At 40.6% G+C, this 14,373-nt stretch overlaps 1 protein-coding gene across 1 annotated transcript in view; it reads right to left on the bottom strand.

Annotated features, from left to right (window-relative positions):
• Positions 1 to 8,925: 8,925 nt before the first annotated feature.
• Positions 8,926 to 14,373, bottom strand: part of ncam1a (neural cell adhesion molecule 1a) — a 247,929-nt gene continuing 242,481 nt past the window's right edge. The window contains exon 18 of the mRNA XM_083986287.1: positions 8,926 to 9,081. Coding sequence (XP_083842413.1) covers positions 8,961 to 9,081 — 121 coding nt within the window. The 3' untranslated portion in view covers positions 8,926 to 8,960. The remainder of the gene's footprint in view (positions 9,082 to 14,373) is intronic.

Below are 14,373 nucleotides of genomic sequence, written 5' to 3'. Positions count from 1 at the left end.
TTGTTGTGTTGCCTTGCAGAAAGGATTGGTAGCATCTCATGTTTACACTACGTGGCACATGTCAGAAAATTTGGTCTTAATTTAAAGAGGCTCCAGATGTGCTAGGCAAAGCCTAATCAAAAGCAATCCAGCACATGAGCTGCTTTCATTAAGAAGCCTAAAAACTCACAAAGCTTTAACTCATCAGATGTTCTGCCAGAGAGAAGTACAGTGAATAACAACACAAAACATTTTCCATCACAAATTAAAATACTGGTGACGATCACTTTTTCTTTCTTTTTTTAACCACAAATAAGACATTACAGATTATATGGGTGATAGGAAGCATCTGTCAGTGTTTCACCCACTGATTCCCTCTTGTTACACCCACCTCAGCTCCACCCAGTCCCTCTGCCTCTTCATCTTCTGTCTCCATCCGTTCAGAAACCGACCAGTGATTTCACACAAGCTGATACTTTCTGGAATCACAGCAGAAATATTTGATTGGAAAATTGATAATGAAAAGACATGGAAGGAAACATTACTTTACTGATTAACTCACAGCCACATATTGACTCTTTTAACCTCCAACAAAGGTGAATGTGTGTGTTTTTCAAAAGGTTTCACTACTGGCTGTATGTGTGACTACAAAAGTCAACGTGTGTTCAGACAGGTAAGAGCTGTGAGGCTGGGCTCTGTGCCTTCAGCTATCTGCGTGTAGGATCAATCCCAGGCCACAGACAACCACACTGGAGCATTGTTACAGTGTGGGGGAGGGATGGCTCCCTCCAAAAGGACTCTAATCTGCTGTGTGCAAAGTTGGGGGTTAGAATAGTGGAGCAACGACATGAAGTCTGCAGCAGAGAGGAGGAGGAGAGAGGCACCAAGGCTGATCATTCCTGTGACTTCTGAACCATAGAAATATAGATATAAATTCTACTCTAAAACCAAGGCCTCCTTACTATATTCTCAGATATTAACTGGAGTTCACATTTTGTAAAATGAACTTCATAATAATAATAGTGTTCAGAAGATATGTGTAGTTTCTTGTATGATACAATTTGTGTGTTTGTAGTGTTGAAAAACTGCACATGCATGTGACTGTATTATGTGTATGTGCGTGGACAGAGTTTTTGCTTCTGTTACTTTTACCACAGTATTAAAGTTTCAGTACAGTCTTACCAGTTGAACTGAATTAGTTTTTGCTCTTTGGTGCTGTTGAATTATTCCTTTTCAAACGCTAAATTATTGATGAATTACACTCACAAAGATGAATGTGCATGTGGCCTTTAAACATATTGTACAAACAGCATCGAGTTTTATGAGCTAGTTGTGTGGAGTGTGAAGGTTAGAGCGACTGGTCACTGACAGACAAACGTGTTGGAGAAACAGAAGCTTCCTCAGGTGTGTGATGGAGTGTTGTGCAGAGTTTTTGTTGGCTTTTCTTTTTATGATAAAATGTGATGATTTTCCTTTGATAGTTTTAAAAACTGAAATCCATCAGCACCGAGACATAGCTCAGTTTTTGTGGAGCCTTCATCACACAATGACTGCTCCCATTCTTTCATGTAGGCTAAAAGTGCAGAGCAGATCCGCAGTGACACTTCATGGTGCGGTGGAGAGCCCCTTATGCATTTTTACAGTTACCTAACTGAATGTATTCATGTGAAAGCTGAAATAAAGCTTTATTCTGATCAGTTTGGTTTAGAAAAACTTCAGTGTGTTTTATTCAGAGTTGATTCAACGTTAAACCTCTCCTCCTCACAACATGAGGACTTCTCTGTTAGACTGGGTTGGTCTGCCATCTCCTGGACAAACCTGATATGACTTCATATTGATTCCTGTTGTCACAAACACAAACTCCTCTGACTGCAGCACATCACAGGGAAGGATCTGTGAGGGATCGTGTCTGCAAAATGAAGAATTATATTGGTTGGAGAATTACAGCTTTAAGGTAAAAAGAAAAAAAAAACTGGAAAAAGTCAGAACCTCTAAGGATAAACAGGTGGTTAGAAAGTGTAGAGGCAGGGCACATATGAAATCACTAATAATTAAAGGCAAACTTTTAGAGCTTTTTTTTTTATATTCATACTGTGCAGAATGAAGGAAATCAGTGTTTTTTGTATTTAGTTATTTCTTGATTGTATTATTAGGTTAACAGTTTTTCTAATTTTTTCCACCTTTTCTTTTTCTTTTTTTTGCTTCTGCACACATAGGCTATATATGAATACATGTATATTTATGTTGGAGTTATATGCCTGGGGTACACTGGGTTTTAGGTTGGGAGAAAAAAAATGTTTCAAAAGTGTGTGTGTAATGTACCGGCGGTAAGAAAGGCAAAAATGCTTCATGATATCATCTGGCACAACAGAATACAAAAAATTGAACAGTAAACATTTTAAGTATAGGCAGATGATGCTCTAGTAAGATGTTGTAGCTCATCATCTGAATTGGATCATATCTAGTTATTTGAATCACTGTGAAATAAATTTACAATAGATACAATGTCAATGACATGTTTGGTCATAATATGTCTGTCATTTTTCTTTTTAAACACACAGGTCCTGTGATTTGTACAGTCAGGCTGTAACCAGGGACCATGCTGCTCTCTAGTGATCAAAGTTTAGAACTGCATGACACATTGATAAGATAATCACCATGTTGGCTTCTTGTGAGATTGGATATCAGTCAAACTGGTTTCAGAGTTGTTGGTAATTTCTAATGTATTATACTAATGTGTATTTATCCTAAAATTAGTTTTTTCTTCACTGCTGTCACCACATGACCCTTTGCTGAAATATTAGGTCTCTATATAAAAAGTGGCATATGACATACTGTTTTTAAATTTAGTGTTGCATAAAATAATACTAACATGACTGCAAAATGCTACATTATTCAACCTTTTACTCTTCAGAGCTGTAGTTGCGTGTCTCAGAGTTTAATAAATGGAATGACTTTCAGATTCTTCTCTTTCATCCCTGTGCAGGTTCTGTGCAATAAGAAATGCTGGGCTGAAATGATGCATTTATTTTTTTCATATTCAAGTGAAGTTTTGGAATTTTTAGTATTTGGTATTTATCTGTTGCCAAAGGCATAAACAAATAGAGTGGAAAAAACAAACAGTCAAACATGCTGTTCCTGGTGAGTGAATAAATAACACTGAAGGGAGAATTTGAGGAACCTGAGCTGTGTTTTCATTTAAATAGTTTAAAAAGTAACATCATTTGTATTTTCTTGGTTGGATTCTTAACAGGATATTTTCAGAGGAACGAGAAGAATAGATTAGTGATTTCTTGCAAATTTCAAAAGCTTCTGAAATATAATCCTTTATTCTGTTTAGTTTGGTTTGTAGAGAGATTTGTGTTTCTCGCTGTTCTGACTTGAACCTTTCCTGCATTGTTCTCATTAACTTTTTACAATAGACTGTCCCACCTGTGGGAGGCTTTGGCCTCCACAGCGCTGGTGAACTCTTTGTTGTGGTTTGTACTGGACTCTGTCTCCTCACAACCTTCACAGATTATACAGAATCAGAATCGGTTCATTGAGGCTCTGCTGTGTTTTCCACACAGACGGTACAACTAAAGGCCTCATCAGCTCTTTTTTAAAAATGAAAAAAGTTTAGTACAGTATCTTGCACCCATTCTGACAACAGTTGAAGTCTTGACTCTTGACATCACACTTCACTTTCAAATGTTCCTGTTTTAGCAGATCTTTACATTCTTTTTCTCATAGAGAAAAAGAATGCCGTTTTTATTTATTCTAAATGTTTTTGTGACTTTTGTCATGGTGTTTTTGTTTTCTGCCACTTAGACATAAGCTCAACATTGTTGTTTCTTCTATTGAGGACCTTTATTTCATCTTTTGCTTGCAGTGCTGTAAATTAGACTTGTATGTTTTTATGGAAAAAAAAAACAGGATGAAATTTAATTAATTAACTTTCTGGTTGAAAAATGTCAAGTTAAGACCAGAGTTGCATTTAAACAAGTGTGCGCAAATGTATTTATCCCTTACTATTTTAATTCTATGTATTATAAATTATCACACAACAGTTGTTTTTTTTGTCTTAACTTTATTGAACACAAGAATTTCTGGCAGAATGCAAAGTCAAATGTGTTTTCCTTCTTTCCTTAGTTAGTACTCAGTATTTACACCGGTGACAGTGGACAGACAGAGACAGACAGACGGACAGAGGAGTGGGAGCCTGCTGATGTTTGAACTACATTATGAGCTGCTGTTTACACAGAGAAGAGCTGAAGAACAGGGAGCTCTGGATCAATAACAGCGACCAGCTGTTGACAGTGGAGGCGCGAGTCTCCTGTCAGGCTGAATATGAAGCAGCTGGCTGTGACACTGTTGTGTGTTGGTGATTCTCAGCGTGAGACAGAGCACCTTTGCTCAGCTGTTTTCTTATTTTCCCTTCTCTTTTTCAAAACCCTGAAAAATTCATGTTGCTTTGTCTCCTCCTCACAAATGCTGAGCAAGATGAGAAGGCCTGCGAGACATCTTTATTCTGACTGAATCAAGTGGCGGCCTCAAAGAGAAAAATGCAAGGCTGCCTCTGTGTCACTCTGGCATTTGTATGAAGGAGGAGGCCAGTGTCCTCCACAGATACATTTCAGAGCTGAGACGTGACTGGATAAAAAAGTTTTCAGGTGAAAAAGTAGCACGTTATCAAACCCAGAGCAGCTCAAGCCTCAATTTGGACAAAACAAAAACACCTCACATGCTTCTTTTTGTACATCTTCACTCTATATTTTAGCAGAAACAGCACATGTTGTTTATGACACTCCTCACTCTTTTATTACATTTGAAAAAAATATCAATACAATACATGAAGCCATTGTTTTGTTTTTTTTCAGATCCAGATCTAATAGATTTCACATGTTTGCATCTGACTAATCCAACCATTTCAAATCTTTGAGAGAAAATGGGACCTGAGCAAAGTGTCACTGTCTTGTACTTTGACGCGATGGTTGGTGAGATACAGTAGTGTTTTCTCATGTGATGGGATGGCATTCGGTATATTTTTTTCCTCTACGTCCAGTTTATTATAACCTGGGGGACTCGTTCTATGACTTCAGTAAATAACATGATGAAAATCATGTTCACCAAACAAACAACAGTGAACGCCAAATGTGTGTAAGCCAGATCCAAGTTATAATAAACCACAACGATCCTTCGAGAAGGACAGTGAAAGCATCATATACACCAAAACACATTAATGCAGCTGTTCAAAATATACGAGACAATTTAAAGAAAGCGTTGCTTAATTTACAACTGTGACATGTGGTGAATGAAAAAAAGCTCATGGGCAGAGAGATGGAGATGTGAGGGGGATGGAAAACACGCATTTCTTATTTGAAGGCACTGTGTCGTTCCAGTTGGCTGCCGTCAGACGGTATGTTGGTGTCGGGGATTCTGTCGCACTCTATCAACTACATGGCTTCATAATCAAACTATCTGCTCAACTCTATGACAAAAGGACACAATGGATTCACACATTCACAGTGTACTAGCTTGCAGTCTAAAGTAGAGGGAACACTGCACAAAAAACAAACAGAGAAAAAAAACCTGACACTTATTTATTCTTTTTTACCTTCCAAATCCACAGCAGGGCACTATGGCTTGAGAAAAACATTCTGAAATCTTTTCAAAGACTTTCTCTGCATAAAGACCTTTTAACAACGTGGACTCATTTCTGTCCTGGTTCGTTAAAGGAGGACAAATTTAATCTTCATTCAGTTTTGTTTTTAAGCACTGAAAGGCGACGATTAACGGCGTGAGTGTGTACATTCACTTCCAGACAATGACTCAGGATTCAGTCGTTTCATTTAAGCCAAGTTTTTGCTGCTCAGCACAATTTCCCACCAGAGTCCTCATCACCTGTGACAGTGTGGGCTTCATCTTGAACGGCTTTGCTTTTTCTAGTTAGTTTTAATAGTTAAATGCGTCGGTTACTCCACCAAATATCTACTGAATCATGTCCAGCATGCAGGCTAAAAACACTGGCATGTTGTACGTCAATTACCCACAGTCAACTGGCATCATCCAAGCCTTGATCCACTTCATTAAAGTGATCTGTTATAAATCAGGTGCAAAAACTTACAACCAAAGACCAGAAACAAACAAACAAAAAAACATTTAATGGAGTCTGATACTGACGATTTCTAAAAAGTAACAGTTCAACTGTTACAGACTGGTTGGGTAAAAAGCTACTGATCATCCAGACCAGCTTCTCTGAAAAGAAAATCAAACACACAGAGTAATATTTTCCTCGGCATATTCTTTCTTTTGGTCCATTCCTGTTGAGAAGCCTGGAGGGTTTAGACTGGTGGTGTTTACCTCCTCATCCAGGCTGAGACAGACAACAACCAAACATGATGATGACGCTGCCACATTAAAAAACCTGCCTGCTTTCTTCATTAATTACAGTTAGGTTATTACTTCAACAGGAGAATGATTTATTTTGATGAAATTGAAAACACAACAGACCTCAGCTGCCAAGCATTGATGAAATACCAGCTGTCTGTGAGTATTTAACATACACAGTGACCAGAGATCTACACTGGAGATCCACATATTGATGATATTATCAAGTAGTACTAGTGGGACCAAATTCCAATTCCTGTTTTTATAGTGTCCAATATCTGACCAAAAGAGGCAGACGGTGAGTGGGCATTGTGCTGAGGAATTAGTGATGACGTGAGTTTAAAACTATGTGATAAAGTGGACTAAATCTACATTATATGACACAGCACTGCAGGTACAAACTAATGAAAGACTGAATTATGAGGAGGAGGGAGCAGCTCACACTGACATTAACAGCTGCAGCAACAGTGAGGAAACGATGGCCGAGGGGATCAGATGTTTGGTCACTCGGAGGTTTAGAAATCTCAGAAAGCTGAGCCCTCAGACCGGTCAAATTTTATACAGAAACAAAGGTGATGGACCAGACATCCAGCAGAGATGCCTCACTCCATGGCAACAAACGTGATACTCAGACTAACTGCAGGCAGTGGAAATACGTGTGTGAAGAATTCAACTAGTTTGGCCAACAAGCCTGCAAAAGCTTGAAGCGATGCTACTTTTCCTTTTTTCTCCAACAAACATTGTCTTCTACTTCTCAGTCCAAACCTGCTGATTGAAGCTGCTCTGACAGAACATGTGGAGTCACTGTTGAGCCCAAAACCTGTCAGGTAGAGAACCGGTCGCTTAAAAAAACACGCTTCAAAGGAAACGTCTGGAAAAGGAGGAGGAGGAGTATGTGCGTGAGACAGAACAAGATAAAAAGGTGTGTTCTTCCATGAACCTATAGAAAACCAACTGACAATATAAACAACACACACACAAGCTGTGTCCCACTGCAGGCGCCACCTCCTTCAAAAGGTGTGGTGTGGGGATGGCACTGAAGGTGAGCGGGCCGAGACGGCCTACACAGGACTCATCGCTAATTCTCACCATGCGCTACTAATCTAATATGGTCGGTCCTCGTCAACACCTAAGGTCAAAAATTACAAGCAGGCTGTGCCCTTGAACAGCCCAGGATAGTTCAGGCACAGTTCAGACGTTTCATTTCTGATAACTGGCGAGCATTTACTGGTAAACCTAGTCATATAATTTAATTAACTACATAGCTACCAACAAGAAGGAGCAGTGAACTTTCAGCCTGGCTTCTACTATTTACATCCTGTAGTACCTTTTTTTTTTTTCATTGGTCCAGTTCATATAATACATTTACCAGTGACCGTGTGAATGCACCTGGTATATTTGGTCACACAGAAGTTGAAGAGGACTGGGTGCAGCCTCAACCATTGACTGGTGGATTGTAGACACAGGTACAGTACCACACCAGTAGTTTCCATTAAATTTAGGTGAAGTCAGGCAGAGTTTGTCTTTTGAGATGTAACACAAATGGGACTTTGAGGGACGTGGACCCTGGGAGGGAACGCAGCTGTGACTGGAAATATGACCATTTCCTCATCCTAACCCTGTCTCCTCAAGAAGACATTCACATACAGCTGCTTTACTACAGCACATTGAAATGTAGCAATAACATGTCTGAACATATTAGCTAAAGGTATATGAATATAGATTTTAAGGGGACAGGGTTGGAACCCATGAACCTAGCCAGCATGACAAATCCTTCTCTGGTGTCTTCTTCTGTTTCTCCTGGCTTAGGCTACATGACTTCTGGACCAGAACCACATGGAGATGACATTAAAAAAACAACAAAAAAAACAAAATAAAAACAAACAACAAAAAAAACATCTAAAGAGGAACCAAATAACAGCAACATGTACAGAAATACAGTAACTTTGCAAAAAACAGGCATGCTAATGTTCTAAACTCTAGCCCTGGAAATAACACATAAAAAAAGGTAAATAGGCAGTGACGTCTGCACATTATTTAAACACAACAGAATATCCACAAAGGAAAAAAAAAGACCCATAATCCATTACCACGATGATGACCATACTGCATAAAGAATAGTATTATGGGTAATGTACCAGTCTTACATGTGTGTACATGATGAAGGCAGTAATCAGTGAAGTAAAGCTACAGTCCAACCATGGTTATCTAGAGGAAAAAATAGTTTTTCAGCTTCCGTATTTCATCAATTTAATAGCACATACAAGAAAGAGGGTGAACTACAAGCATGAATTTTGCTTTTTTTCTGTGAGAATTAAACAAATAGAAATTGACTTTAAAGGAACTAAGGCATGTGCATGAGGTCTTTACATTTTCCTGGTCAGAGGACGTTGTAGAAAGAGACCCATGATTTCTTTTTTTTTTGTCTTTTTTTTTAGTTTTTCTGTTGCTTTTTGTTGCTTTTTTTTCTGATGCGACAGGGTGGTGCATGACATTGCTTTGAGGTTTCAGTGACTGTGACCCCCCTCGATTAACCTTAAAAACCCCACCCCCCTCCAACCCCTCCAATCCCAACCACCCTTTCTTCCTCCTGGTGCTCTGGGGCGAGGAGATTATGCTTTACTCTCGTTTCCGTTCATCTGGGGAGCCTCGTTGGGAACCGTCTTCACCTCGGCTGTGGCGTTCTTCACCTCTGTCTCGCCTTTGGTGTTATCGTCCTTCACAGTCTTACCGCTACGGGGACAAATTCAGAAGCGGGAGGGGAGCAGAAAGAGACAAAAAGAGAGGAGATTCAGTTAACAGCGATTCACTATGTCTCTGTCTCACAGCTAAACTGTCAGCTCTGAGCTGCCTTTTGTGTCATTTTTCAAAGAAAGACGGGGGAAAAAAATCTGGGGGAAAACATGCAAGATGCTTTGAGGGAATTTGTTTTCCCTCCTGGAACTGAATGCATTTCACACATAATGGGATCAAGCTCACTATCCTAGCCAGACATCAAATAAGAGTACATGGATGTCACAGCTATTTTCAAGGAACAATGAATGCCGATGTGGAATGAGACAGGGCCGGTACAGTAGACACAATACATGAGGCAATGAAAGACTGAGGCATAACCTACTACACAAACTACAATACACAAGAGGATTACACGCCGTCTGGACTGAGCCGGGACACAATGGGAGGAGACTTTAAAGCCATACTTTCACTTAAGTCTAACATTTTCTGGTGTTAGCATATGTTCCTCTGTTGGAAACTATTGTAGTGATGAGCTACCGCTGCTGCATCTGCTGCTTCCATTTTGAAAATGTGCTGCAAAATGTAACTATTCATCCCCTCTCCTTTCCTCCATGTTAGCTCTCAAATAGCACTTTTAATCAATACATTTCTCTATCCTGCTGACACATATACGAATGTGCTCTCTGTGGACTCAATGAAGTCAGGTCAGAGAGTGTCCTATATAAGGATCCAGAAATACATCCAACCCCGACAGCCTTTCAACTGACGTGGACTGACTATAAATACCTCCAGACTAGATCTCTGGAAACTTTGATCTCTCATGTTAGCTTCAATCATTTCTTTAAATAATGTCTCATGTCTGTTCAAACAAAAGTAACAAGTAAACTAGCAGGAGTCTGTCCCACTGAAAGTATAAAATGTGTTCTGAAAGTGGCACCAGATGGGCAGCCATGGGGTCTGAGATGACAAATGGGTTCATCCCCTAAGGAACATGACAGTTGACAGCAAAGTTCATGTCACATTACAGTAGCTTGGGTACAGAACTGGCACTTTTATTTTTACCTGATCACCGGGCTAGAGAGAAATGGTTCATCTTCTGGGGAAGACGAGCACTCTCAGAAAACATAATGACATTCTGCTTATTTAGATTTTGAATATGAAATGTGGCCTAAAAACTAAAAGAGGTGTGTGGTAATGTGTTAGGGATCTTCTGACCTGACTGTGGTGCAGACACACTTAAAAACTGCTGCAGCTTTAGTATAATCCAATCCTTTTGTTGCATATTTCAATATTCACTTAGTTTAAGCCTTACTGTGAGGAATACTTTGAAGGAGGTTGTAGGTTGGTTGGAGAACCAATTTCTACAGTATAATACTTCTCATATAAAAAATGAAAAAAAAATTGGAGCATACTGTATGGACTCAACCGGGCAAGATCCAGAATGAGAGTTATCAAAAAAACAAGCTAAATAAACTTCTAATATGATCATATTATTACATCAACATTCAAATCAGTTGCTGTCATTTCTAATGAATGAACTAAAACTTAAATAAATAGAAGTGGCTGTGTTTTTTGTGTCTATTCTGTCATAACTAAACAAAATCCAAATATCTGTAATTTATTACACATGACCTGAAGTTAACAGCTGTTAGATTTTGCAGCCTGCTGTCTGTAAAATTTCTGTCTGAGAGCACTCACCTACACATGAACAGCTGACATGTCTGTGCAACTACACTGAATCCAAAGTCTTCTGTGCTTGATTCTATACTTGTTGAGGTTAAAATGATTCTACAAAGAGTTCCCAAATGTTACCTTCAGTGTTGCTCTCATTCTAAATCCTGTCTGTATCTACAGTATGAGCTGAGGTTTATAGAGACAACAATATAACAGAGCAGTTCTGTCCATACTGCACAGTCTGAGAGGATTCATGCTCAACACTCTCCTCTCGAAGTGTCTGACCTTTTAATGGTCAAACTCTTTCATGCTGCACTATCTACAACTGTGACTCAACTCAAAGAGCACTACATCGCTTTCATTACCAGTGTACTTTAATTTGCACCTTTTAATGGAGCGATCCAGGCCAATGTTCTCTTGAAAGCCTTTTAAAGCCGTTCAAAGCTGCACTAATTGAATTGGACTGATTGAAAGCTACTTTCAAAACTTTGTTTTAAACATGGCACCGAGCAGCATCAATAAATCCCTTAATGTATGTGATATGTTGAGGTCTATGGTAATTGTCTGTAAAGATACTTTTCTACTCAGAAGAGAAAAATGGCTCATAAGGAGGAAAGCACCACTCAGAAATCCTATAAATCCACAAGAGGCATGACAAGACATCTCAGTGTTGGGATGCTGAAGAAGGATCACCACATAGATCAGTGGGAGAGCTGTGCCTCAGTGCTGTCAAAGAGTCATGAAGAAAAATCCCTCCTATGACAAGTTTGGTTATATCAAGGTGATGTTGAGCTGACAAGAGCCCTGCTTCTAACTAGCTCGCAACTCCCCACACTCCATCACTGACATCTTCTTCTGGCCATCCAAGTGAGCAAAGTATGAGATGAAGGGAGAGAAAGTGTGTGGAGTGATTGTCAGTAAGCCTCCGTAATTCATCTTCTGCCACAGCTCTCTCATTATCCTCCCAGGCTGTCAGGAATCAGGAACATCTGCAAACTCTTAGGGGAAAAACCTCCAGATGATAACCCATTACTGTACCACAGAGGGAAGACGGGAATTAAAATGGAAAACACAGTTGTCTCTGGGAGATTGGGAAATTTCCATTTTTTTTTAGCCTTCAACATCTATTATCCTTTATGAAATTGAAGAGGGCACAGAACAACAATGTGGTGCTGCTGGAGGTCAATTTGTCACAACTATTTAATATATCTGAAACGAGTTCATTCACCCCAGCTCAGCAGAGATACAGTATCCCTCCACTCATCTGCCGGCATGTTTACAGCAACATCTGATCTGACTGTTTCATACTATTGTCCTGTTTTTTGTTGCTTTTTTGTCTGCTGATTTCAGAATTTAACTATAAAAGCAATAAACTGGAATTATCCTGTATGTCTGTTGGTGCTAATATCAAAATTGAAAGCACTGCTAATACCCCTGCAACTATTACTGGATGACCTGAAATGTGAATTTGGTTTGTTACATCATTCAGCTACGTGACGCCCATGATGATGATGCAGTGAACTGGTTTATCGCATAGATGAAACTCAGATGAAATATGAAGAGGCTACATGTTAGCACGTGAACAAGCAGAGGGTGGAGGTGGAGGTTGAATGAAGACAGACATGCACCGGTGGCATCCCACGACATCCGTTCTTTTCTGTGCCATGTGCCTGCACAGCCAACATCTGGAATCCCAGAATCCTGCAGTGATGTTCAACCTAAAGAGTTGAGTATATCAGTTCACTGTATGTGTGAGCATCACAGAGATCTCTCCGCTGTCTGCCCACTTTATCGTGACCAGCCATGTTTTTTTTTATTTGGAAATGTTTTCATCTATTTTCCAGAATGCTACGTTTACCACCGTCAATACAAGGTGGGTGTGTGTAAAAACACAGTGTCAGTGGACGACCACCCAGCTTTTGAAAAGTGGAGCATGTCTACAATCACAGCTGCGCTCCCCTTCAAAACTGCAATTAGATTTCTGGCTGCATCCATTCAGGTATAATGAGGCTGGTTGTTGGCAGACACACTGGTATCTCTGCCTCTGAATCTGTTCCTACAATATTACTGCAGAGGTGCGAGCACGCAGCCAAACATACTTTCAGTGGGTGATCAGGCAACATTGTCAAAATCTCCTGAAAGGCAGTGCTGCTTACAAGCACCGATGAAAGCCGAAAGGCCCATCACATTTTTAGCTTCATTTTTCCTTCACAACGTAATGAAGATGAAAACATTTTGATGTCAGACACATGATTGTTGGAGGCTTTCAGCCCCTGTTTTTGTGTTCAGGTGAGCTTTTCATTTGTTGTGTGAGATGAATGCAAGGCCAGTCAATTCAGCCTTTTTATTTTATCCTTTAGCATTTCTACTTTAATAAATATATTACGTTGTATGTCAGTAGATTTGTGACTTCTAAAGAAACTGTAATAATGAGCAAATTGTCAGATAATTATAGTGTTCGTCTAAGCCTCCGAGACTGTGGTAACTAATGGAGACTCTTGGTGCTGGGAGCAGTTGGTCATCTCTGCCGACTGTTCCTGGCAACAAACCTGACTGGTGAAAAACTGCGCATGTGTGTGTCTGACATCAAAACCACTGCATTTGCGTTTTAGGGTGAATTTTTCCTTCTCACATGGCAGACTCATGGGTTATGGGGATGTTTGTAGAAGAGAGGCGACAGGTTGAGGAATGTGGAAATGGAAGTGTTCATACTCATTTTGAGCCGGTGTGGTCGAGTCTGCGCACGGGGCATTGGGGGCCTCCTTGGCCGGGCCGTCTACTTGTAAGTCCTGACTCTGGGTGCTGTCAGGGGCTTTGACTGGGTCACACTGGCTCTGTGGCCCATCGGCATTAGCAGAGGGCGGGCTGACTGGCTCTGAGACGGGGGGTACAGGGTTGGAGGAGGGGGGGGCTTTAGGTGTGTCACTCAGGTCGACCAAGGGCCCCACATCAGGCTGGGTGTTAGCTTTAAGCGAACTGGACTGGGCAACCGGGCTGTTTTTGGGGGAGGACTTGGCAGGGGCCGCTTTGGTGGGGCTGGAAGCGCTGGTGGTAAGGGTGGTGGTCTCGCTAGCAGGACTGCTGTGCGCCGTGCTAAAGCTCTCAGTAACTGAGTTAGTGGCAGTGGAAGGGAGCAAGTTTACCACCGTGGAGGTGGTGTCTGCAGCAGCAGGCCTGTGGGGTCGGGAGGAGCAGGACAAACAAGGGAGGAGAGGGACGGGTGGGGGGGCCGCCAGGGAAGTGAGGGAAAGAAAGAAAAAAGGACAACAGGAGATAAGGGGTTGGAGGGGGAGTGCAGGTCAGGGCATAAACAAGGCAGAGTGAGTACTACAGTGCTGCAGTGAAAAAGTAAAATCTACACAATCAAAATGTTAGCAACAAAATATCAGTGGAGGGCTGAACAAAAAAAACAACACAACAATAAAAACTAGAGAGAGAATGTGGGAGGTTCAGGATTATGCTCCGAGAACGCTTTTTACAATCAAGGACCCGGGGGAAGCCAGTGTTTGTTGGCCTGAAATAAATAGCTCTGCAAACTCAATTAGGACTGAATCTAACTCTGCTCAACTTGAGCGTGAAAAAGATAAACACAGGTTTGTGTATGGTTACTGAAAG

This window comes from Trachurus trachurus, assembly GCF_905171665.1.
Source record: "Trachurus trachurus genome assembly, chromosome: 14".
NCBI classification, from domain to species: domain Eukaryota; kingdom Metazoa; phylum Chordata; class Actinopteri; order Carangiformes; family Carangidae; genus Trachurus; species Trachurus trachurus.
The sequence above is the reverse complement of the archived record's forward strand: the minus strand, read 5'-3'. Positions and strand labels throughout refer to the sequence as shown.